This window comes from Pseudochaenichthys georgianus, chromosome 24 (assembly GCF_902827115.2).
Source record: "Pseudochaenichthys georgianus chromosome 24, fPseGeo1.2, whole genome shotgun sequence".
Taxonomy (NCBI): domain Eukaryota; kingdom Metazoa; phylum Chordata; class Actinopteri; order Perciformes; family Channichthyidae; genus Pseudochaenichthys; species Pseudochaenichthys georgianus.
Window position 1 is genome coordinate 20,310,285 of NC_047526.1, and position 27,061 is coordinate 20,337,345.

Sequence of the window (27,061 nt, forward strand, 5' to 3'; positions counted from 1 at the left end):
GCAAACAAAACAATTGTCTGAAAGCAAGTTTGTATTTAATTTAATAATTAGGTTGCTAACCATCGAGCCACAGAAAACCAAACTTGGAAATTAAATTCGTTTTTATACCTCAGTTTTAATTTATCTTTTTTTTCCGGGCTTCAGAATTAACCTGCTGTTGTACTTTCACCGAGCAACACCAGCCGCAGCCGCAGCAGCAGCAGCCTGGCAGTGAGACACATGTCACAACAGTCTGTGAGCCGAAACACATTTACGCTCAAGCCGAGAGAAGAAACTTAATTAATTAACTTAACAAAATGTCAAGGCACAGAAATGTTCGAGGTTATAACTACGATGAAGGTAGATACCCTCAACTAGGTGTTGTTAACCATTTAGGCGTTACGACAAGGCCTAAAATTCGTTAGCCTGCTAAGCTAACATGTACTGTTGTTGATTGTAGCTTTAGCGGCTAATACTAGCTACTTTAGCTGGCAAGATAACATTGCAGTCGTGTCACTTGGCCCCTTTCTCAAGACACATTGCTATTTAATACTGTTTTCTACGTATATCAAGGTTTCGGAGATAGGTTACAACGTTAAAACATGATGTGATGTGCCTATAACTAATCATCTTTATAAAAGTTCACGTTAGCTGACTTTGCTTCGCTAACAGGCTAGCTGTCCAGTGTTTTGAAATAAACGTTACAAGCTTCTGCTACTTTATTGAATATGGTATATTGAAATTACCTGACCGTATTAATTTATTAAGCCTAATAATATCTAAAACATACAGTGAAGTTGATGGAGATGATTTACTGTTTGTTATACATTCTGTAAAGTTGCTGACCACGCAGAGTGACAGCTGTAACAATGACTCATTATCTGTATTGCTGCATTATATATCTATGCTTGTGTAAACTGAGAAAATGGGAAAACATTTTAACCTTAATTATTTTTCCTAGACTTTGACGATGATGACGTGTATGGACAGTCTGTGGATGATGACTACTGTATATCACCAGCAACAGGTTAGTATCATTGGAACCAATATTATAGCTCAGCAAGGATATGTTTCCTAATGGACAAGATTCATCTGTAAGAACATTGATTTGTAAAATAAAATGACAGTTAAAGATAACAGTTATTTTTCAAGTAATGAAAATATCTTTCAATAAAGGATTAGTTTAAATTCTGCAGCATTAACCCGGTATCATAAATATTAGTTTGAAAGTGTCCAATAAGGTATTTGTGTTTTATACAGCAAATCAGTTCATCTACTCACGTCAAGAGAGGCAAACACCAAGGGAGCAGCCGTTGGAAGAGGAAGAATATGAAGATGACGTACCCATGTCCCCTACCGTCAGCCTCAACCTAGACCCTCTTGATCAAGGTAATATTATGAATTCCCTGCAACGGTCTGACATATGATGGAGATTTTCTGACCTTTACATTTGTTCTTGAAAATGTGCTCATTGAAGACATAATGTGTCTGTTAAAAGTTAACATTTTTTTAATGTATTATTTATTTTCTGGATTGCTAATGAAATGTCTGTCTAATGTGTGTGTTGTTCTTTATAGCCAAACTGTTTTCCTGTCTGGATCATATGCGGACTGTGTTGGGAGATGCAGTGCAAGACTCAGTCCTGACCCAGGCAGCCATAAGCTGTGGATTTGACCCACAGAAGGCCTTGGATGCAGTCCTCTCTGAAGATGCTAAGACAGCCCCGGTTACCAAAAGCACCAATGAGGAGACAGCTTCAGCCGCAATAGCAAGCCAGGAGAAAGCGCCGCTTCCACAAAGAATCAAGAAAGAGGCCGTTGCTGAGAAAGGTACGCTTGGACCAGATCAAATTATGAAAATGTTATGAGTCAGGGATTGTGATCAGTGATCCGCTGTGAATTAGAGAATGGTTAATTTTGACATTTGAAATTTGTCCCGACTTATTTCTCAAACAAAGCGCAACATCTGATAAAGTTATTATCCACTACGGAAAAAAGATTCATATATTTCTTATGAAATTAATTTGTTTACTTTTTATTTTCTTCTCATGTAGCCACTTAAATAACTAGTTCCCCTTTTTTAAGGAATAATAATCAATTACCTCTTTTCATAATGAATACCAACTGTGTCAATAATTTGATCGTTTTGAATAGACATCGCTATGCGAAATAAAAACACCCCAAATGTAAGCATTTATCTTGATGTTCATGTGTGCAATGACTAATTTCACTGATGCAACTGTTTAACAAAGTGCCTTCTTCTGTTTTTCTCCCTCTTATTTCCGGCATGATTCATCTGACTCCTGTTCTGTTGTCCTCCTGTCTCTTCTCTTCGACAACTCTAATTGGCTTTTGTAAGGTAAGGAGCCCACACAGACATTACATCCAATGCACACAAACCCCAGACTGATTGTCTCAAACAACCGCATGCGCAAGCAAGTGCTTTGCGTGACTTCAGACCGCAATATAAGGCTGACCCTGTGGTTAGCAGCTCTGTAAATCTAAATGTTATCAATCAAAACGGGGGTTCAGGTATTGCCAGTCTGGCACAACTTATGTCTGAGCATGAGCACAAGAGTAAGGCGACAGGAGTAGGTGACGCAGGGCGAGGTTTTGGAATTCCCTCATTAGGTGCTCTCGCCATCGGACATAATTCACCTCCGTCAATTATGTTCAATCAGAAGGGTCTTTCATTGGGAACACTGGCATCTTTAAACATGACTTCAGCATCTCAAGGCCCAGCTCCATCCCTCCTCTCAGTTTCCCTCAGTAGTATGTCGCTAATCAACCCCAAGATAACAACTGCAAGCTCTTCTCTGGCGGCTCCTCCTGGGTTTGGGAGTCTAATTTCTGTCCTCTTGAGCAATCAGCCCTCAGTGGGAGTTGCGATTGGAGGCAAAGCCAAACAGGCTGATCCTAAGGGAAGCCCATCCTTGGCTGATTTAATCCAGGAATATTCAAACCGCAGCCCGACCCTCAGTAACTCCTTTCCTACTCCCCTGAGCTGCGTAACTTCTGCGACGTGTCAGGGGATGGCTGCATCAACACAACTATCCCTGTCTGGGCTCGCTTCACAGCACCAAAACAAAAATACGCTCATTCAATCGCAGTCGCAGAGCACTAAACAAACAGCAAACATTCTCCCCTTTCCTAAACAAACCAACAATACTCCTGGAGGCCTTGTTGCTGGGACTGTGTCATTGTCTCAGCTAGAACTGCAGCATCAAACCAACAGTTCCTTTGCTTCCCCTCAACCCTTCAGCGGTGAATCTCCAGCAAATGCACTGAAACACCCACCTGGCATCTCTGAGCTGCCCTCTTTGACACATTTGGCGACTGAACACAAAGGCAAAACCTCAACCACCTCAAATGGGTCACAGTATCCCCTCAGCTCTCTCCTTTCACCAGCAAAACTAGAGAGGGCTGGTGTGTTAGCAGAAAGTACTGCAGAGGGTGGGACCAGGCATAAGGTCGACCACAAACCATACCACCAAAGCGTCAGGCCACCTAAGATGAAGCATGCTATTGATTTGAGTGCTCTCATGGCCCAGTCGGATGGAGCAAGCCCTTGTCACTTCGACAGCGACCCCCCTTCACCTTCTTCTCCAAATTCTGTTGCCACAGGACTGGATCCTTCAGTTTTTGCACAACCATCAGTATTTGCGATCACTTTGTCGATTCCAGGCCGCAGAAAACGGAAGAGGAGGATTAATATATCCAAGGGAGGAATAAGAGTTCAGAGGACAGGGAGTGGTTACCAGGCCTTCCTGTGTGAATCACAGGACAAATCCGAGGAGCCGCACTCACCACTCTCGCCAATTGTACCATTCGGCTTCGAATCGCCTTCACCTGACGACGTTGTCCGTGCTAATCATACAAAAGCTTTCACCAGGTAGAGGAGAGGAGGAAATGAAAAGCACTTCAGTCTCCAGGTTGGTGCTAAATTGACTCGTACTGGGATGAGAACTGTTTTTTGGCAGTTCCTCCACCAACGGAACTAAACCCAACGTTTTAACGGTGTCCCACTATTAGTGGTGTGGTTTGAAGAAACGTTTGGGACCAACAATACGACGGAACTTGCTGCTGATCACTGCGTCATAAAAACAGTATTACTAAAGAGCCAATGTATTTCTTTTTTTAAAGATTCAAACGACTGCTTGAAGAACAACAATAGTCTTTTAAGTCAAGCAGGATAAACTACTCCTTGGCATTTTGTTTCTAAACACCAATAGTATTTTAAAAACTTTTAGATCTCCTGATTGAATGTATTTACTTTTTTTTTACTTTTAAAATTTGAGTCTTATTTTTCTACGCTTATATGGCAGTTGGCTTTTTTATCCATTTTTTTTGTGGAAAGTAGTTTATTCTTAGCCGTTCTCTTACTGAATGGCCTCTTTTCTAGTTTTGATCTGCATGAACCCTCAAAAGAGAAAAAGAGGTTCATTTAGTTTGCAGGTGTGCTGCAGCTATTGGAATATGGATCAGTTAACCATTGTTCTGGTTTACTGCTGCATGTGTTTTAGATCATGGGGTAGACATTTTGGTTTGGAGAACACCTGGAGATTTTCCCATGGGGTTGCGAGAACAAACACATGCACGTGCATGCACACACAACACCACAGATACACACACAGACAAGTGAACACTTTTAATTTTTGACATTGAAGCAATACGTTTACTTTAAATGGAAGCAGTGTCATATAAGAGTGCAGTGAATGGAAAATGAATGACTTCACTGCTGAGGTGAAAGAGGTTTTACCTGCTCTTAGAACAAGCTTTTAATATTACGATGTACAAATGAGTTTATTTTACACTGGGTGTGTCATGAAACTCTGCCAGAGGATTTGTACATTTTGAAATAAAGATGACTGATTGTACATGCTCTGAAAGCACCTGTCTCTGGGTGTGTCTCTGGTTGTGCTTGGGTTTGCTTCTGTGTGTCTGAGTGTAAATATGTATCTTTGTTGTATTGAACCTATTTGACATAACCAGTTAATAGTGCTCCATTCCCTTTTTGGATCTAAAATGAGTTGAGTATTTATGTTTATACAGTGGTAGGTCTATATTTAAAGATAAACTATTGGCCATACAATATTATGGAGTCGAAACAAGCGCATGCCAATTTTAAAATATAAAAAAAATTATCTGTATCTTGTATGCATTTTTTTAATGTTGGCCCAGGGTTTCTCGTGGCATGTCTAATTTTTTGTGTGAGTCAAAGGTATTGGTTTGCATGGTGAATCTTGTCCTTTAAGAAAAGCATGGTTAATACCTACGATTAGACAAGGACCGGTTGTTTTATAATGGGGCTGTACCAAATAGTTGGAAGCCTCATTTGTATTCTCAATCTATATTCTAATTCCTCTTTTTGCATGATTATTCGTTCTGCGTAATGAACAGGTGACACTTATGTTATTTGTTTTGTGCTATTAGTAGAATGAGATTATATTGGTGACTGCGTAGGTTTGTTTCCAATGAGTCCAACCAAATATTTTTGATAACTCCACACCATTTAAAGTTTAAATTTCAACATTATAAAAGAAGATAGCATTTTTTCATCTAGGAAATATTCTGCTTTAATCCAACACAATGTCTGGCCTACTTGCCGCACACCCCTCTACTAATGGGACAATAACACAAACATAATAGCTCCAACAAGAAAGATATTTGATTTACTAAAAAAAGACTGATTTAATTAGATAAATAACTTCATTTAAAGTGGACCTATTATGCTATTTTTGAAACATATATTGTAGGGCCATACCTATACAAAACATGTCTGTGAAGTTTTTTGCTTAAAATACCAAACAGATCACCCATTGTAGCCATGCCTCATACTGCTCATACCCCTCTTTTGCAGCCCTGTTAGAGAAACGCAGATGTTGGGTCCTTGGCTTGAAAAAAGAAAGAAAAGGAGGCGGAGCTAATGCCTGATCAGAATTCTACCGGAGATAATGTTAAATTCTGCTGTGATAATATGCCATCCTGTTCTAAACCACATCAAGGATTATTTCTGAAACAGTATGGAGCTCAAATGCTTTTTCTCTTGCGGGTTTATCACAAGGTGAGTTCCTTTTTGTATTTCCTGCTTTTTAAACACATGTGCTCTCCAGTACAGGTTAGCTCTGAGTGTTAGCGAGGCTTGCTAATGTAAACAAAGACGAGATTACGTCCAAAACACGTCAGGCATTGTTTCTGATAGCAACTTTCTGTGGGTCCGCTGCCGATTTGACGTCATATCTGATCAAATCTGTATCCGCTCGTTGTACACCCGTTTTTAAAAGATGTGGGTACGGAGGAAAAGAGAGGGTTTTATTTTCTGACGCCGCGTGAGTTCCCCAACGCACCGGGGACACATATTTATGTATAAAAGACATCAAAAAGTGCATTTTGCATGATAGGTCCCCTTTAAATTACGTTTTGTTCGAGGGATCTTTTTAGGATGATGACGTAATAAAATATGGTGACAAGCATTCAAAGCTTCATTTAAAAACCTCAAAAGAGGCTTCAAATGTGAACAAGCCCTAGTAGATATTAACAACATGTCTTAACAGCTGTTATATACACAGTCTTGTTAACCCTCAAAAACTCCCGCCTAATCTTCTGACTGTCGGTACACTTTTGGTCAGTATTGCATTTATGAGACAGGAGGAGATGATAAGGGCTGATGTCACTCTTTCATTGCTGTTAAGTTATGTTCTTTGTCTGTCTCATTGTTGTTTTTAATGTGTAAATGCTCTTTGAGTGAAGGTGTAGATGTGTGTAAACTTTATACAGGTGCTAAAGAGATGAGTGGATTGGACCCTCGGGGTTTCCAAATGTCTGTGTGCCTGAGGGAAGTGTTAGATATTACAAAGCAGATGGTGGCAATAATGACAAGTCAAACATTAGACGTCTAACAGGTTTCTGAGTGTATGTGAAGTCCTGGGAGGATTATAATGATTGGAAATAATAATGTCTATTAGAGATGTTGTGGTTCAATTTTCGCGATATGTATCTTCATCTTTCTTAGTTGTGAAAATCTAGAATTGAATAAGTTATTAACAAGTGGGTTTGTCCAGCAACAGTTTTGTCCTTTTTTCTCTTAAGGCGAGCCAGTGTGGGTTTGAGCAGGAAGCTGCACTCTTGGAGAAAATGTCACCCCAAGCACACACCGAGCAACCGATCATCTTACGCTCTGTGTCTCACACACCACCTACGTAGGAAAATCTGATCATGTTAAGACTTTTCACAGCTTTGTCAAAGGCTTTGACAGATCAAGTCATTGTGTTTCTTTACAGGCTCTGCACCTCTGCGAGGCATACATGTTGCACAAACAGTGTGGCTGTGATGTGGTGTCAATACTGGAAAATACCATTTAATTCACAACAAGTGGTCAAAGAAAGTGCGTGCATTTGGATTGACATGCCATCAATAGCACCACTTTGTTGTGGTGTGATATATGTACAGGAAAAAAAGAGAGAAATGGCATTCTTTAATGGAAAGAAGCAGCTTTCTTATTACAAAGAAATATAAGAGTTGATTTCTGCAAGGCACATACAATCTTAAAGGGCTCTATAAAGCAGCAATACATTACTTTGATGAAGGCATGCAAAGTCGCTTTACAATCTGGTTCATTTATCATCTACAAGTTGTGGCTGTGCTGCCGGAATAAAAAAAAGAAGTTCTATCACAGCAAACAATGTATCAATGGAAGTCCAACATTATCGTATTTTAGTCCGTTTTAGATGTTTTTGTGTCCACTTGGGAGCATTGTAGATTATAGAATTCACCTTTTTATTGTTTGCAGTTGCCTTTTGAAGTTGGAAGTTAAGCTTGTGCTGACTGAAATGAGTCCCTACAATCACCACTGGCCGATTATAATAAGTTATAGTGAGGAGAAATTGAGATTAAGGAACTTTCTTTTGTTAGATTATCACCTTTGCAGCATTATGGCAATTTGGTAATTTTCACACCTAGCAAAGGTAAACTTGTTAAACAATTAATAACACATTAACACGGTCATTAATAACTTGAAACAGAGAAAAAGAAAGTCATTTTGGGATTGGGGATAAGTAAAAGACCAACAAATATTTAACAAATATATTCGACTTTTAGCTTGATTCTGACATATTAAACAGTAGGGGCAAGATGTTCTCCAATGTGCCCTTAAGGATATCTTGTCTTTATATCAGGGTGGACGATGATGACACGTCTTTCATTAACGTCACAGTATAATCACCAATGACTTATAAGATGGTTGATCAAGTTGTTCCAGTTTTCCAGCTTACAGGTGGCCTTTCTTGAAAGCTAAAGACTTAATGTTTATTATTATATCTTTTTATAAAAAAAAAGCAAAGCAAGCACTGGACTATATCAGTAGGTTTTCAGCAGAGATCTGAAGATGAAGGGATGCACCACATACTTTAAATTGGTTGACTTTGTTATTCATTTTGACCTTTACACTAAGGTTATCGTGCTGTAAGTCAGACATAAATCCTTCACTAGTTCTAAATCTAGTTTGAAATCTGTAAGCCGTGGGTGAGAGTTCTCAGTCATGTTGCTGTGACTGAAGCTTCAGTCTGCTAAGTAGATGGTAGTGTGCGAGTCATCCTGAAAAGGGGTCATACATTCCTACCCTGAGTGTTTCCCTCTGTTGGCACAGCTCACTTTTTAAAGACATATTGACCCAGATGAAATGCTCTCATGAGTCAAAACGTGCCCCCCACACTCACTTTTACCCCCCAGGAGATCTATGAAGAGTTGAATTATGTCTTAAAAAATGTATTGTCTTTTATAGCCTTTAGCGGCCTCAAGTGGTTGGGAGCCTCTATCCAAAACATATTTTCAGATATAATTTTGTTTCTATTGTCATGGCCATCAAAGAAGTTCATTACAGGGAAGCTTTGAAAGGTATACCATCTGACTGCATTTATTTTCATCTCTTTTTGGTCTCTTATGCTCACTTTAACAACTACCATGCCCTGGGAGCCTGTCAATCACCCAATAACCTGCTCTTGCACTCTTTACATGAGCTATTTTAGTTTTGCTTGCCTACTTGTGTGTGTGTGTCAGTATTTGGACGGAGGGGAGGTTTTGTATTTGCATATCCTGGGCGGACTCCTCTTATCCGGTGCTCAGTTGGGCCCTCAGGCCAAGGTGTACAAATTACTCACACACTCTTTAGTCATCGCAAGGGTCCCGTATTCCAGATAAATCCTGGATGGGAGGAAACCAACTGTTTACCTGCCAGTCGTAACAGTGTTAAGAGATCCTGCTCCAAGCCTCATAACCTGATTGCGCTGTTTAGCTGTTCTCAGGCCGCCCTCCTTAAAGCTGCCCCTAGGCCAGCCTAAAAGAATTGATCAGGCTCGGGTTGTTTGCAGAGGTATTACACTATTTGGACAGATCGGCAGTTCTGGTTGTTAAAAAGTTGTTTATCACTAAAGACCCCGAGGGTGTTCCTGTCAGTTTCACCCCAGGTGAAAATAAAGAGGTGATTGAATCTTAAAGTAAATGCAACATCCTTCTGCTACTTAATGATTATTTGTTGGGGATGCAGATGCTTCGCTTATATGTTTGGGTTTATTTCTAACATGTAAATTAGGTGAGGTGAGTGTTTAATCATCTTATCCTTAGGGCGACTGTGGCTGCGAGGGAGTGCGGTCGTCTTTCAACCAGAAGGTTGTGGGTTCGATCCCAGCCCATGCAGTCAACATGTCGATGTATCCTTGGGCAAGATACTTAACCCTGAGTTGCTCCCGATGGCATAGCCAACGGTGTGTGAATGTGTATGAATGTTAGTTCCGAGAGTTAGGTACACTGCTCTGTATGGATGGGTGTGAATGGGTGAACGACATGTAGTATGTAAAGCGCTTTGAGGGGTCTTAAAGACTGGATAAAGCGCTATATAAGTACAGTCCATTTACCATTTACCATATCCTAATGATCTTAAAGTGTGGTGCAGGGCCCTACACCTCGTAATGGGTTAGCATTTTAGCCCTTTTCAGGTTCCATCGTCAAGTCAGTCGTTTTTCTAATACGTTTTTGGTGCCTGAAATAAGGTCTGTGGTTAAAACAAGCTTACAATATATTTCTACGACATTAATTGCGGCAGTGAATACCCCACTGGTGAATGTCTGAAGCTTTTACATGTCTAAAAAAAGGCGGTTGCTAACAAGTGGTCAAATAGGACCATGGCCATATAATGCATTTGTGAAGTAGTTGATATCATGACGTTAGCTTTTGACTTCTGGCTATTGTCTTTACGCTTTGACTGTTCGAAAAGTAGAGGTAATATGTGGAGATAATCCTGCTGAAAAAAACGTGTTATCATAAACATGTGAACAGATCTTATTCTATACAATATCCCTTTTTGGACAACATCCATTGACTCTTTGTCCCATGAGCTTTTGCGATGCCAACTTCTGAGTTGGTTTACAAAAATACGTAATCACTGCACCACTCTATTGTGTTAAATGTGATCTAATGAGTTCATTTTATGCACAGCTGATTCTCCATAGAAGTGAATTGCAAGCTGTCTGCTGTTAGTTAGCTACAGGTGGTAGAAACCCCACTGTAGCGAAGGACATGAAAAGGCTCCAGCTGCAGGAAGAAGCAACATTCCCCAGAGAGAACTTTGACTGACTGCAGGCCATGTAATGACAGCGATTGTGCAGATTTTAGTGAAGACTTTGGTTGAAACTTTAGGGAGCATTAAAACTGTTCTTTGTAGAAAAACATGTATCAATCGTAATTTTGTCGTGTAACTTTTTTATTGAGAATATCTTTAAAGCTTTGCCTTGGTTGTCCCCCTCTCCCATTTAAAGATGCATCACAGCAGCATGTGAATGTCATTGTTCTATACACTATAAAGACTCCTCTGGGTGCAGAGAGCTGCCTCAGTTGTGAATCAGCGTTTCAGAATGAAGGGTTTTTTTTCTAACGCAGAGCCAGTCATTTAGAGAAGGATTGGTTAGAGAAAGTCCATTAATAATTCTGTTGCTTCACATCTAGTTTCCTCTCATTTTCCCTCAGGGTATTTTTTATGATGAAGAAACTGCATGAAGCATACAAGAGCGAATATAAGAATAGTTAGCTTTATTAAATGCATGCTTAAAACCTGTATAATATAGAACAATATATTTGTAAACCTGAACGAATGAAACTTCTTAGCAGTATTTTTCGTACTTTTCTTCCTTGATAAACATCCTATGACTGAAATATTGTATCGGTGAGGAGAGTGTGGGTGTTTGCCCTGTTTTAAAACTACAACAAATGTAAAGGCAAAGCGACAAGACCTGCACTTGCTGAACTTGCTAAATTGACACCTCAAGACTCATTCTGGGAAATGCTCTGTCACCCTGCTCTATTTACGTGGAGACGGGAGGCAACGGCCACTTCTGAAATTAACCCTTTCTGAACCAGGACGTCAGTGCCAAACACATGCACTCAGGCGCTCAGGCTTGGCTGTGCAGCCCAGTCTAAATGAATCAGTAGCAGCGTGATATGACTGGGACCGGTGGCCATTCGGGACTGCGATGACAAAGCAATGACCTCAGCACGTCTCCCTGCTGCACAATATGTACATCAGATAAATGGAGGCTCAAGGTGCAACTGATTGTATCATATCCTAAACCTAAAAATATGTACTCTATGCCAGTAAGGGCAAACAGCTATGCCAAGGGAAGTACTCATAAACTATACATTGCAGTATGTCTGTCTAAATCAACATATATTACATTGTATTTTACAATATGTGACCTTTTCTGAGGCATGCGTTGTTTCAAAAAAATATTGTGGAAAATCCCCATTAGTCATACGTTATTTTGCTGCTATGGGGATGCATTATCACTTTTATTTATAAATAACTTCATTCCCAGGGCTAGAAAAGCCACAATATTGAGAATCAGGTTGGATAAATCCTTAATTTGGTGCTTTTACACTGACTAAAAGTGTAACAAACAAGAAAAAGGGACTTGTGAAAATCTGCTTTTACTTTTCTTTTTGTCTTTATACAATAATTGTCTTTACTGAGACTCAGATACATTGTTTGGAGACTCTAGCGTGAGAAAGCATTCAGTGTTATCCAGATTATGTGAGATAACATCAACCTGATAGCCAGCCATGTAAACCCTTTATCACACCTTGAAGGTCATTTCTATTTGCCTTCTTTGAATCAGAAAATATGTTTCTCATGTCATGGGTACTGGCCACAGTGAGTCATGATTGCCTTTTGTTTGTGAGCAAGTGTATAGTTGTATTCCTCTCTTCCTTGTAGCTAAAAGCAGAGACGTGTCCCACAATAAACTGGACTCTGAAGTCGTCCCCAAAGTGGCCCGCATGACCATCTCAGGGAAGAAGCAGACCATGGGCTTCGATGTTCCAAGGTATCTAACACACAGCTGTACACAACATTCTCATTAAACAATGCAGAGCAATTAAGCTGAAAAGGAATGTATTTATCGTTTTTTTACATTTATCACATTACACAAACACAGCCGAACATTCCCCAACATTAGACATATGGCACATTACAAAATTATGCTTAAAAAGTTTGCAGTTACAAGTTTAAAGTACAGACCAAGAATATAATTACATTTGCAAATTAACAAATTCAACAAAAATAGAATACAAGCACATCCACATACAGAGCAGAGTACAGCTTACAATTCTCCAAATAGATGAACTACATTCAACATTTCCTCACAGTATTTAAGTGAAATATTTTCCCTTTAACCTTCCATAGCTTCTGCAATGTCCCCATTTTTTATAATAGTAGTTGTATTTAACATGAAAGTTATATAGTCGCAGAGATGAGCTGTGTTTCATTGTGATTCAACTCCTCCACATTCTCCCCTCAAGTGTGAATGGTGTTGTCGGGACCCCTGAACGCCCCACAGCAGCCTCGGCCTCCGAGGCCACGCCCAAGCGTCCAGAGACTCCATCTAAAGGCTCAAATGGAGACGAGCCCTCCACAGTTTCCACCCCGGGACGCTCTGGAAAGGCCCGGCAGACGATCAACATCAAGGAAGAACTGGAGAAGAGGCAGGGCGGAAAACCTCTGTTAAATTTGGTGGTTATAGGTAGGATGCAAATATATAAAGACACTCGTACTTTAGAATTTTAAATCAGCACGTTAACCTGTTAAGCCCGAAGGTCCCCGCCGACGGGGACCCTGATTTTTTTTATACACACTCACACAAATATTTTTAATATTTTTTTAAGAATCTTTTTTTTTATTTACATTTTTTTAATTTTTTTTTTTTAATGGAATGAATACCTATAGTGATTATTCAATGTAATACAATGATTTTTATAGTCTGGTATCTGAAAAATGTCAAATGGCACTGATGGGCCCAAATGGGCCCAAATGTGCCCAAAGCTTATTCCGCCTGGACTTTATTTTCATAAACCTCTCTAAAAAGGTCAAATGTCATTTGTTTTGCCTCAATCTTGATACAGGGTACTTATTATATGTTATAATTTGGATTCCTAAAGCTTTTAGGCTACTAACCCATCATTCAAGGTTGGTCTTCACTATAAGTAATGGGTTTTCTTTAGGCGGAGACAGGAATTTACATTTTTTTGCTATGTTCCATCTGAATTTACTCTGACACAGAAACATCTATATTGATTCTGACACTTCTACATCCAACTCACAGATGTAACCTTGCTTTGATAAGAAAGATTATTCATATAAACCTTTTAGAAGTGAAGTTACAGTCATTTGTTCTGGGCATGTCATTTTCGAGCCTGAAACCTGAAAAACAGGCTCGGGGTTTAACAGGTTAAGGGATCAGACCAATAACAAGGGATACACAATTAGATTCTGCACAAACAAAATTATAACAGAATTATTCTCATTATTTCTTTAACACCTATTATCCTACATATTGACCTACAGTGAAACAGTGCTGTTTGAGTTCATTCAAAATACAATTACAACTATCATTGTTGTATTATTGGACTTTTTTGATACATTAAACACTAAAGCTAGAGACTAAGGTGGAGTTCTTTCTCTAGACATTTAAAAAAAAACGTTTTTCTTCTTCAAATAGTTTCTTTCAGCATATCTAATTGTCCAGACATTGCAACATATCTGTTGTTAAAGAAAATTGAAAATAAGCTCTCAGTTTTTCCCACCACATCCCCAAATGTGTGAATCTACGCCATTTTGTACCCAAGTCTAATGTTAGTAGTAGAAAATGAGGCGAACTGCAGACCAGTGCAGTTGCTCAGTCATGTTCTCTCATTCTCAGTTCGACCAGAATAAGTGACTCTGTAGTTTCAGAAGTGCAGATGATTCTAGTTTCCCACAGGCTGCGAAACCTCTCGAAATACCACGGCCCTCTCCCTTCCCCCTCTCACCCTCCATCCTTGTTCCCATTTCTGTCAACCTCCCTTTGTGCAATGCAGCTTCTTCCTTCTACCAGCTGTGGCTGCCCTTTGCAATACCTTATCTCCTCTTTTCCTCCACCTGTCTTATCACTCTTATTACACTCTTCCTCTGTCCTCACTCTTCATCCCTCCCTGGTGTCTTCTATCTTACACTGAGCTCCTTTTTCTCTTTATCTCTCTCTAACATGACTACATTATCATTCTGTGCAGGTCACGTGGATGCAGGTAAAAGCACTCTGATGGGCCACCTGCTCTATCTGCTGGGCAACGTCAACCAGCGCACCATGCACAAGTATGAGCAGGAGTCCAAGAAGGCGGGAAAGGCCTCCTTTGCTTATGCTTGGGTCCTGGATGAAACTGGCGAGGAGAGGGACAGGTACATTTAGAGCGTGAAGTTACACACACACATCATTATGCACGGAAATGACAATTCCCTGTTGCCACATTGATTACAGCTAGACAGGAACACTTGATTACCTCACTGACGTCTCTTCCTGTTGTGTGCTTGGACTGATAAGGAATCATGAGTCAAACAATATGTCCCTCACCCATGAGAAAAAACAAATCTTTTGGCTTTTCAGTAGATGTTTGCTTGCTGTCTATGTTTTTTAAATAACAGAGTGAAAGGAAAGCATTAAAAGCCAGAAACAGAAAGTGACTTGGGTTGTACTCCCTAATCAGTACCTTCTAAAGCGCATGCGTAATAAAAAAAAAGCATCTGGACGGAAGCCTCGCCCACTGGAAGACATTGCAGTCGAACTGAAATTGACTGAGGGTTTAAATCTACATGACCTTAAAAGGAAGTCCAACTGCTCAGCAGTCAATCCACATCCAATTCATCGTTTCATTTATAGAATGAAACCTTACTTTAACTTCTACTAGAAAGTGTGTACACGTGAGAAATGTTTTTTTTTGTGGGTGAAGTGATTGTTGAAAAACAGCCTTCTCATGTATCTGTGTTTGCTCCAGAGGTGTGACGATGGATGTGGGCATGACCAAGTTTGAGACGGACTCAAAAGTGGTGACACTAATGGATGCGCCCGGACACAAAGACTTCATCCCCAACATGATCACAGGAGCTGCACAGGTATTTCAAATATAAGTGTTCAAGCAGCCTGCGCAATGCATGTTCCCACACAGGAAATGAGATATCTATCGCATAAGGTGTTGGTACGTTTAGAGGAACGGTCAATGAATCATAGAATTGGCGCGGTGTAAGAAACCCAGTGTGTAGTGTGGTTAACAACCTAAATAAGTCGGATCTTTTAGCATTTTGTTTTGTTTTCTGATGCCTTGGATGGAAATGAATGTTATAATATCACAAAAACAGACTAACACCCCGTCTACACTACAGGCGTCGAAAAATGCTTTCAACGCTTCGCCCATTCACTTGAATGGGGTGACGTAGTTGATTTTGAATCTTCGCCGAACTGCATTGTGGGGAGCATGGCATGGCTTTGCAAGCATCACGAGCATCTATCGACATCAAAAGTTGAGCAATGTTCAACTTTTGAGGCTCGATGCTTGGCATCAGCCAATCAAATCCCGTGTATGCAAATCTGACAGTACAAGGGCTAGCCAATCAAACCGCGTGTATGCTGGGAGAGACTACGCAGGTCATTTCCTCATATTCAAAAAAATGGAGCGGTAGTGAATCACCCGGTGCTGTATGATCAGTCTCTGTTCATCTACCGGGATACAAACCGGAGGAGCCAGGCATGGAGGGAGGTGGCAGAGACAGTGGATGAAACTGGTAGGTTTTCGCCTGTTTGGGGATTTTATATCCAGTTTACTTCGTTTTAACATTGCTATTGCTTTGCATCCCGGGGGCGGGCGGGAGATTCCTGATTGGTTGTTGGTCGCCTTGGGCGCGAGAAATCGCCAAGCCTCAGACACGCCCAGCTTCAAGATTTTTTGATGCCTGTAGTGTAGACGGGCCGTAAGAGGAGCAGGGAACAGATGATTACAAAAAACTAGAAAGCTACACGCATACGTACAGTCCCTTACTCTACATACCAGTGCGCATTGTATGTAATGCATTTCTCTGGTTAAATAAATGTCCCAAAATTAAAGTAGATCCTTTCCCTTTAGATATACCATGAGCCGGCCACACCCGTCAGCGGGATTTGAAATAACTTGTGCGGTTTTGGGTGTTGGTGTCAAAAGGTTTTTTTTTGCACCATGGGTGTGCTTGTCTCTCCCTGTTTGAGCCACTAATGTAATTTCTCTTTTAACCATATGACTGTCCTCAGTGCAGACTCATCATGTAGTGACTAAGCGTTTTCTGCTGCAGTATTGTGACCTACTCTGATGTTAAAGATGGTTTCACAGCTCACCTGTCCTTCCTGTTGAGCACTTGGTCAAAACGGAAAAAACCACATTTGATATATAATATAATGTAAAAAATAAGAAACTGATTTCATGCATGTTTAATGTTATTGCTTAAATGTTTGAATGTATTATTGTTCTGATGAACTTCAGACTTTACATGGAACATGAACAGTTCATCTTTTGTATCTGTTTTAAAATATAACTTCATTTTGACTTTTTACAATTGTATCTAACATCCTATTATTGGTATTTATAGTCAGAAAAATGCAATTAATCACAGATAGTTTGATATACATTATTGAGAACATCCTCTTGTGAAATAGCAATTTATTTTACAAAATCAGATGATGTTTTTAATCCATAGGTTAAGGGGTCTGATTTGTTTTCTTCTTCCATTTAAGCAGTATTAGTTGTCCGGCTAAAGACTACAGGAACAACTTTTTAGTTTTTCCGACATCAGCTGTTTGTGTATGAGTGTAGTTTGGAAACAGATGGACGCAGTTCTTATTTTCCCCTCCCATCTCTCTCCAGGCCGACGTGGCGGTGCTCGTGGTGGACGCCAGCCGGGGGGAGTTCGAGGCAGGCTTCGAGGCAGGGGGGCAGACCAGAGAACACGCCCTGTTGGTACGCTCGCTCGGCGTCACTCAGCTCGCTGTCGCTGTCAACAAGATGGACCAGGTCAGACCCAGCTGCACTCAACTGACGCACAGTGGGGAAGCATGTGTGATTGACTGTTTAACACATGGATATATAGAGATGTTCTTGCAGGTGAAAGTTTGAAAAAAATGAAAGCAATGTGCTTCACAAACCCCCCTTAAACAGTAAAACACAGGCAAGCAGCAGAATGTCTTAAATTACATCATAAGCAGGGGTGCACATAACTTTTTTGCCCTGGTTCTCAAATGAGCACCTGGAGATGTTGCTTGGTGCTCATCCTTAAAATGAAATCAACCGTAACTTTTGAGGGGGTCTTGACTTTATTTGCCAGACACACGGCACTGAACACATGTGCAGAGGTGAACACAGAACACACATGCAGAGGTGAACACAAGACAACATTAGCACGACCAGTAATCCTACAAGCTGTCATCACTACCCTCCTGACTGTTCTCCTCACTGTCCTCCTCTCTGTCAGACATGGTAGCTGATGATGTAGGCCTACTACTTTCTCTCTGGTTGAGTCTGCGATTAGCTGCTTGCATCCACAAGTCAACAGCTGGTTTTGGGTCGAAAGTCTCTGTTGTCATCTTAGACAAGTGGATGTAATCAAATAAGTATGTGAACATAACCAATAACCTACCATAGCCAATAACAAATTAATGTAACTTATTTTATTTTTGTTGTTCATTCATATCTTATTTTACCTTAACATTTATTTATGCATTTTTTTTTATCTCTCCAGTTTTAAAGGATATTTGTGGTTGCTGTCCTATAGTATACATTTGAATGATTTCAAACCTGTTTATCCCAATAATTATAAAGGAGTGCCTTGGAAATATACATAAAGACCAAACCGTTTGAACTTAGACTAAAGTGAACTATCTAAACACTCAGAGTCCTTTACCTCACTGAGCTGTAGTTAACTTATCAGCCTCTCAGTCTGACTGGGAGGACTCTCCCTCCACATTATTGTTGAAACATCTTCTTCTTCCGTTAGAGCAGCTAGCACCAGATTCTAATAACAACAGCGCCGGAACCGGTGCACCCTCCCTCGCTCACTCGCTCGCTCCCACGCATGCGCACCTGCGCACCAGTTATGTGCAGCCCTGATCATAAGGGAAAAAAGCTGATTCATAGTTTACCATTCACAGATGTTGCTCTGAAAGAAATGAACCCTGTTTCTAAAGACTTGCCACCTTGCGATGTTAGTAGAAAAGAAGGCCTAAGGGAACCGTGTGTGTGTTTGATTGCATTCGTGTCTTTTTGTTTACTATAACCACGAGCATTTCTCTCCGCAATGTGTGCCAAAGGGGAAGCTTTCTGTGTGTATTTACTTTTTTCTTTATGTGTATATTCAAATCAGGTAAACTGGCAACAACAGCGTTTCCAAGACATTACTTCCAAACTTGGACATTTTCTCAAGCAGGCAGGATTCAAGGTGAGTTGGAACCAAATCACCCAATCCTACATCTCAGGATAACGAGCAACTCTGTATCGATATATTAACTAATTTCTTGTATTTCCTAGCTTTTGTTTGATCAAGTGTTAACGTGTTTTTCCAGGACTCTGATGTTTACTACATCCCCAGCAGCGGCCTGTCAGGAGAGAACCTCACCACCAGGAGTTCAGTGTCGGAGCTCACATCCTGGTACTCTGGCCCCAGCCTGATGCAGCAGATTGGTAATGCAAGCTGCCTAAAGCATTCACCGCCTTTTGAAAATGTTAAAAAGATAAATCAAATCAAATCAAGTTTTATTTATATAGCACATTTATAAACGATTTTTGGTCGAGCCAAAGTGCTGTACATATAATAAAAATAGCCTAGAGTAGAGACACTTTACAGCAAATACAACAGCACAGATTGTTCAGAATATCAGTATGAGAAAAACGACACCCTCTATCCTTAGAACCTCACATCGTACAAGGAAAAACTTCCAGAGAAAACCCACAGTTTAAGGGGAAAAAATGGGGGAAACCTCAGGGAGAGCAACAGAGGACATACTAGAACATATATACTAGCACAAGCTGTAATTCAGCCCTGTTTTCATCATCCGTCTCTTTAAAATATATGATCAAAAAACACCTTTTCACAGAAGTGATATAAGATGTTTCTAAGAATGTTATGGTGCTTTAAATCCAGACAGGCTGACTTGAAGCTGAACACAGCCATGTTGTTTTTTTACAAATGTTGGGGTGGAATTTTACTTGAAACTGACTCGGCAGCACTGATCGACTTGTTGATGCTTCTTCAGAGTTTTGTGAATGGGTTACGCTCACGGCCAATCAGGCGCCTAAAGCACATTTCGTCTAGTAACAATGAAAATGATTCACCACCACCGGTTAGAAGGCATCTGGTAATATTATGTAAACTTTCTCCATCTCATTGTTTTCTTCCTCTTTTTTTTGTCCTCTCTTGTTTTCCATCTCTGCTGAAGACGCCTTCAAAGCCCCTCAGCGATCTGTAGAAAAACCGTTCAGACTGTGCGTTTCCGATGTGTTCAAAGGTAAAGTCACTGACGCATACTTGCAGTTTATGGGAATGTGTGCACGGCCCTTGTCCTTTCTCTTTTTCTAAATTAAAGCTGATGGTGCATTTTTTTCTTCCCAGACCAGGGTTCAGGCTTCTGTGTTACCGGGAAGATCGAGGCTGGTTACATTCAGACCGGAGAAAGAATACTTGCTATGCCCCCCAATGAAACCTGCACGGTCAAAGGTGTGTATTAAAGGTGGGGTAGGTACGTTTGAGAAACCGGCTCGAGATACACTTTTTGTTATATTCCATGGAATGCTCTTAACATCCCGATAGCAATGAATATCTTAAGTGCTTTGACAAAAAATCCATAAAAAAATGTCATCTGTGGAAGCCATAGTACTGTAAAAAGTACAACGGCAATCCAATCGCCCTGTCTGTCAGCCCTCCATCTCGTGCACGCACAAATGTATCTCGTGCACTCATTGGGCGTGCCGTCATTGGGCGTGCATTGCAGCAGTACTTCAATGACTCGCCAGCAACAGGCGGCCACTTTCACCAGTCTGCTGACGTCATGTGCGCGTTCATTTGTGTTGGAGGAGGTGCTCTGTAAGGAAGTCTGAAGGAAGGGGCGGATTCTTTTCGGCTGCGTACTTTCAAATTTTAGTGCACTCGAGCCGGTTTCTGAAACTTACCTTCCCCACCTTTAAATAAATCCATATGAGCATGATGGCTCACTTTGGTAGTTCACGTTTCACTTTCATGCAATCCTACAGAATTGTCTTCATAGATGGCAATGAGAAAAGGGCACACAAAAACTTCGAACACCATGTCAAAAACATATTAGTCATGAGGGCAAGTAGCAGTTGCAATGAACTGCTAAGATGCTGGCAAGGATGCGTCTACACTGGTGTAAAGACTAATCTTTTTTCTAATTGTTTGAGCACACAAGGTATTGTTTCAGGTTTGGACTGTGTTCAAAATGTCACAACTGTTTAGTATTGAGCTGAGTTTTTCACTTTTGTCTGTTTTAAAAACATTTCCATATTGGCCCAGTTTTAGTTTAGGTAGGGAATGATTCTGAAATGTCTCTTCACCCCAAAATACACTACAAATTATATTTGTATTAAAGAAGAACAACCAGCACAGGGCACATCTTCCCACATCTACTGTAAATGAATCTCCTTGGCTTTGCTGTGTACATTGTGTTTATAAAACACTTTTCAAAATGTGTTGAGAATATTTTAATATTGCTTATTTATGTAGTAAAAGTTGTTTTAACCGCCTTCATCACAGGTCAGTATTGTAGGCTAATTTTAATTTCCCAGAACATGTCATATTGACTAATGCCTGTTCAGCCAGTTTGCTTAAAATTAAAAGTTTAAAATCTACATACACATACACTGGACTGGACCTACCTGTGTCACTCTAAATTTAGTCAACATCTAACAGCAAAAAAAGCAAAATGCACGTAAATGCAATGCAATTAGTCACAACATTTGAATACACTTAGAATGCAGTCTTATATGTTATAAGGCACTCTCTCAGGCAGAAAAAGTTTTTGAGCAAATAAGACATCTGCTACAAACTCACCATCTGAGTGCGCCTTTTTGTGACTCTGAATGTTGTTATCTGAGTGAATGGTGATACACGCTGCCATCCTGTGGCTGCTGGGTGGCCTACACTCTGTGTTTTTGCTGCAGGTATCACTCTTCACGATGAGCCTCTAGACTGGGCTGCAGCAGGAGACCATGTCAGCCTGACGGTCACCGGCATGGACATCATCAAGATCAAGTAAAAAAATATCTCCAGTGTGTATTTCATATAAGCTTAAGGGTCTGATTTGGACACAATATATTTACTAGTGATGTCTGTTATGTATATGTCTGGTCTGCCCACATGTTGCTGCATATTTAGTGATAACTGCTTCCTTCCAGAGTGGGCTATGTGTTCTGTGATCCCAAGGAGCCTGTACGAGTGTGTACTCGGTTCAGAGCCCGGATCCTTCTCTTCAATATCGAGGTCCCCATCACACAAGGCTTCCCAGTGAGTGCAAGCAAACACAGTCATAAACCAACTGTTTTTTTGTAAGCATCTATATTGGATGCTGTGTCTATTTCATTCTATGTGCATAAGGGATGTGCATCTCCATCACTGAGTGCGATGCGCATCTTGATACGTTGCCAACGATACGATACATTAACAATACATTTGAAGCACCGAGTGATGAGATACAATACGATTCACCCCTATTGCGATACAGTTCGATACGATTTGATTCAACATTATGCGAATCGGGGCGATAAGATGCGATTCAACACGATGCAAAATAATGATACAATTCAATATGGTACGACAGAGGATTTAGTTGTATTCCTCATATGCAGCAAATCATAAATCAACAAAAAAGTGCTTCACATATTTGGTTTTCTCTACTAGTACTGCGCATCCCATTATGCGGATTCTTTTTTACCTTAAAAAAAACATTGTATAACACCTCACAGTTAAACCATTTAAGGATGCATTGCCCAGAATTAACAATGTGCAAATAACAGCTACCATAGTGCAATGCCCATACAGCGGCCAGCCTGATGTGCATAACACTCATTCATAGGCTAACTCACCAGTGAGCAGAAAGCAGTGGTTTCTATATGAGCAATAAAGAATACAAATAACCTTTCACAAACAGGTCTTTCATAACTGCTTACAGTAAGTAAGACATTTAAACTACACTGAACAAAAATATAAATGCAACACTTTTGTTTTTGCTCCCATTTTTCATGAGATGAACTCAAAGATCTAAAACATTTCTATATACACAAAATAACCATTTCTCTCAAATATTGTTCACAAATCTGAAAAAATCTGTGATAGTGAGCACTTCTCCTTTGCCGAGATAATCCATCCCACCTCACAGGTGTGGCATATCAAGATGCTGATTAGACAGCATGATTATTGCACAGGTGTGCCTTAGGCTGGCCACAATAAAAGGCCACTCTGAAATGTTCAGTTTTATCACACAGCACAATGCCACAGATGTCGCAAGTTTTGAGGGAGCGTGCAATGAGCATGCTGACAGCAGGAATGTCCACCAGAGCTGTTGCCCGTGAATTGAATGTTCATTTCTCAACCATAAGCCGTCTCCAAAGGCGTTTCAGAGAATTTGGCAGTACATCCAACCGGCCTCACAACCGCAGACCACGTGTAACCACACCAGCCCAGGACCTCCACATCCAGCATGTTCACCTCCAAGATCGTCTGAGACCAGCCACTCGGACAGTTGCTGCAACACTCGGTTTGCATAACCAAAGAATTTCTGCACAAACTGTCAGAAACCGTCTCAGGGAAGCTCATCTGCATGCTCGTCGTCCTCATCGGGGTCTCGACCTGACTCCGGTTCGTCGTCACCGACTTGAGTGGGCAAATGCTCACATTCGATGGCGTCTGGCACGTTGGAGAGGTGTTCTCTTCACGGATGAATCCCGGTTTTCACTGTTCAGGGCAGATGGCAGACAGCGTGTGTGGCGTCGTGTGGGTGAGCGGTTTTCTGATGTCAATGTTGTGAATCGAGTGGCCCATGGTGGTGGTGTGTTATGGACGACGAACACAGGTGCATTTTATTGATGGCATTGTGAATGCACAGAGATACCGTGACGAGATCCTGAGGCCCATTGTTGTGCCATTCATCCACGACCATCACCTCATGTTGCAGCATGATAATGCACGGCCCCATGTTGCAAGGATCTGTACACAATTCCTGGAGGCTGAAAACATGCAGTTATTGCATGGCCAGCATACTCACCGGACATGTCACCCATTGAGCATGTTTGGGATGCTCTGGATCGGCGTATACGACAGCGTGTTCCAGTTCCTGCCAATATCCAGCAACTTCGCACAGCCATTGAAGAGGAGTGGACCAACATTCCACAGGCCACAATCACCAACCTGATCAACTCTATGCGAAGGAGATGTGTTGCACTGTGTGAGGCAAATGGTGGTCACACCAGATACTGACTGGTTTTCGGACCCCCCCAATAAAGCAAAACTGCACGTTTCAGAGTGGCCTTTTATTGTGGCCAGCCTAAGGCACACTGTGCAATAATCATGCTGTCTAATCAGCATCTTGATATGCCACACCTGTGAGGTGGGATGGATTATCTCGGCAAAGGAGAAGTGCTCACTATCACAGATTTTTTTAGATTTGTGAACAATATTTGAGAGAAATGGTTATTTTGTGTATATAGAAAATGTTTTAGATCTTTGAGTTCATCTCATGAAAAATGGGAGCAAAAACAAAAGTGTTGCATTTATATTTTTGTTCAGTGTATTATTGGCCGTCACAGGCTGCTGTAAACTAAACACCACTCTCTGACAGAACACCTCACTAAGTGATTTAACTATGTCTTACTTTCAGGTTTTACTTTTCAGCCGCAGACCCCATGTCGCCTCTTTATGTGCGTCGCTAAGTTCCTCGTACTACTTGTCTACTTTAAAGCGGCACGGCATCGTTTACAATTTGCGAGCGATTTTTCAAGTTGACTGTCTTTCTTGAAAAATCCGAAGTGTTGCCAAACGTTTGATTTGTAGGTATTTTTCGGTGCGCTGTGTTTCTCTTTCTCCTCGACTTCCATGTGTGTTGATAACTGAGACTTTCGGCCTCCGTAGTGCGAAGCAAAGATCAAACATTGTCTCTGCTGAGTTTGACAGGATGAGGATATTATATGAATGAATCGGTTTTTCACCGATGCAAAGACGCTACAATCGATGCATCACGAGTTCAACCCAAACTGTAGCCGATGTGCACTCTTTCAACCGGTGCACTCGCATCTTGAACGTTTATGCCGGTGCACCGATGCCAAAAGGTGAATCTTAACATCCCTAATGGGCATGTGTTTTAATCTTGTGTTTGTGTGTGTGTGTAGGTATTGCTGCATTACCAAACAGTGAGTGAGCCAGCCACCATTAGGAAACTGATAAGTGTTCTACACAAAAGCAGCGGCGACGTCATCAAGAAGAAACCAAAGTGAGTGTGGATTTGATCAATATTATGCGAGGTGGACCCTGAAGGTGTTATTTTTGTATTAATTACCTCCTCGCTGCACTTTATCCCACTTATTACACGGTTACATACTAAATAAACCAATGACTTGACTCACAACATTGATTATAAATTATTTTATTGATTTCAAAATGATGGTATAGCTTCCGCTTAAAAAATAGTCAGTTCCGCTGCGTACCAACGGCTAAGACTCCAAGTTGACCAATCAGAATCAAGTATTCAACTAAGCCGTGTTATATAAATGCATAGTACACAGTAGTTCTAATACTGTGTGCTGAAATAGTCACCTTGTACAACTTTCAAATGTCCCCAAGAAGGGCATCGTGTTTCCTTCTAAATATATACTTGATAAAACATCATTTGTAATAATTCTTAGAAATTGCACAAAATCCAGGTTATCCTCACTTCCTGTTTGTGTTTGCTGTGCAGGTGTTTGAGTAAAGGTATGAATGCCATCGTGGAGATCCAGACGCAGAGGCCGGTGGCATTAGAGCTGTACAAAGACTACAAGGAACTCGGCCGCTTCATGCTCAGATATGTCGGCTCCACCATAGCTGCAGGGGTCGTCACTGAGGTAAAATGGGAATGATCGAAGGACAAAAACAATATACAGATGTGTGCTGTTGTTTTTATTTACGAGCGTGATTTTTCTTTTTTCCACGGCAGATCAAAGAATGAGGAGCATTTCCATGGACACAGAGCCGGTCTGAACTTGCTCTACAGGCTGCCTGCAGCCAGAGACAAAGTGCAATTCCTCCAGGGTCTCAGCGTCATTTTCATCCATCCACCGCTCCATCCAGCTGCTCCGACCGACTGCTCCAAACAACACCAAACTGCATGGATATGCGGCAAGATGATCCAGCCTCCTGCGACAAACAGGCGCATTACCCTGCCACCCCATAACTTCAGATTTATTTTCGTCTGACTTTGTTTTTTAGTAAAATCAGGCCAAATTAAGAATATAATCCGACTTTGAAAGACACTTTCACCAACAGGAGATTTCCACAGTTATTTATGTCACTGTACTTCCCTCTAAGCAACCTTTTCTTGACTGAAAAAGCATGAATCCTGTTGGAACAACTATTGAAACTAGAGCAGTCAACAAATCAGCTGTGGTGTAAGCAGAACATTTCTTTCTGCTGTAACAGATTTCCAGATTTCTCCTTCGTGTAAAGGTTAAGATGAGGATATACACCCCAGTTTTTTTGCATAATAAGTCCCTCCTGAGATTTTTAATTTAGACAGAGATGAACAAATGAAATTTAAGTTATTAGATATTATTTTTACCATAGTATGTTGACATCTCATACAACATAGCCAATGGGACACAGTTCACTCTAACCAAGCGAGAATAGTTTTTGAGCAAAAAAGGGAAACTAAAATCTTCACCACTGGACAAAGACACATATGTCTAATTTAAGTTAACAAAATACTTGAAATGCTTCCACAGTAAAGCACCACCATGCTTTTTGAAGTACTCATCTGTGTTTTGTTTTTTCTTTGAAAGACTTGGTTAAATGAAGAAGAGCAGCTGTGTTTCTGTTTTCCCCATGTGTTGTTGAAGGTGTTGTTGAAGGAGGACGATGCAAAATGAACATGACGTCAGTAATCTGTGGTTTGAGTTTTGATTTCAGCAGTGTTAACTTTATATTCAATTGAAAAAAAAAGTGCGAGGATTCTTGATAGTTTAAAATACATACGCTAAGTAAAGTAAGAAATGAAAATGTAGAGGTGATAGTTTCCTGTCGGGTTTGACAGTGACACGGCTGGGGTTGTTACCGCTGGAGTGGAAAGCATCAAAAAAAAAAAAGAATGCACATCGAAGGGAAAATAGGTCAGAGATTTAGAAAAATGCCCACAACGCGTTTCCAGTGGTGGACTCTGAAGTGACAAGCATGTGTAACCGCGGCTTACAAAGTTCCACTTCACAGAAAAAGACTTGAAGGCCAAGGACAATTAAAGTCATAATGGTGTGAGAACTTTAAGGATTTTATGGCAAAGAATCCCAGGCTCCTGACATAATATACTGTAGTCGGTATACTAAGACATCAAGAGTGCAATAAGAATATTGAAAGGGACATAGTGCACGTAAAGTTCAGGAATAAGTAAACTATACTCATATAAACCATAATGAGATTATAGGGTGGAAAGTTATTACACAACTGTCACAAAATGTGGGTCGAA

General features: G+C 40.7%; 1 protein-coding gene across 3 annotated transcripts; it reads left to right on the forward strand.

Moving 5' to 3' along the window:
- On the forward strand, positions 1-26,486 carry hbs1l (HBS1-like translational GTPase). 3 transcript variants are annotated; one of them, XM_034075409.2, is made up of 18 exons: positions 66-339; positions 941-1,006; positions 1,240-1,368; positions 1,557-1,808; positions 12,238-12,346; positions 12,822-13,042; positions 14,568-14,733; positions 15,327-15,444; positions 17,220-17,366; positions 18,712-18,786; positions 18,911-19,028; positions 19,784-19,852; positions 19,957-20,061; positions 21,522-21,612; positions 21,756-21,864; positions 24,741-24,841; positions 25,307-25,451; positions 25,544-26,486. In XM_034075409.2, the coding sequence occupies exons 1-18, from the start codon at positions 297-299 to the stop codon at positions 25,553-25,555; spliced, it is 2,076 nt and encodes a 691-aa protein (XP_033931300.1). In that variant the 5' UTR covers positions 66-296; the 3' UTR covers positions 25,556-26,486. The 3 variants fall into 3 exon arrangements, with proteins under 3 accessions (XP_033931301.1, XP_033931300.1, XP_033931302.1); XM_034075411.2 differs by having other exon boundaries at positions 131-234; XM_034075410.2 differs by lacking the exons at positions 12,238-12,346; positions 12,822-13,042; positions 14,568-14,733; ... (9 more) ...; positions 25,307-25,451; positions 25,544-26,486 and adding an exon at positions 2,343-4,855 and having other exon boundaries at positions 1-339.
- Positions 26,487-27,061: the final 575 nt, after the last annotated feature.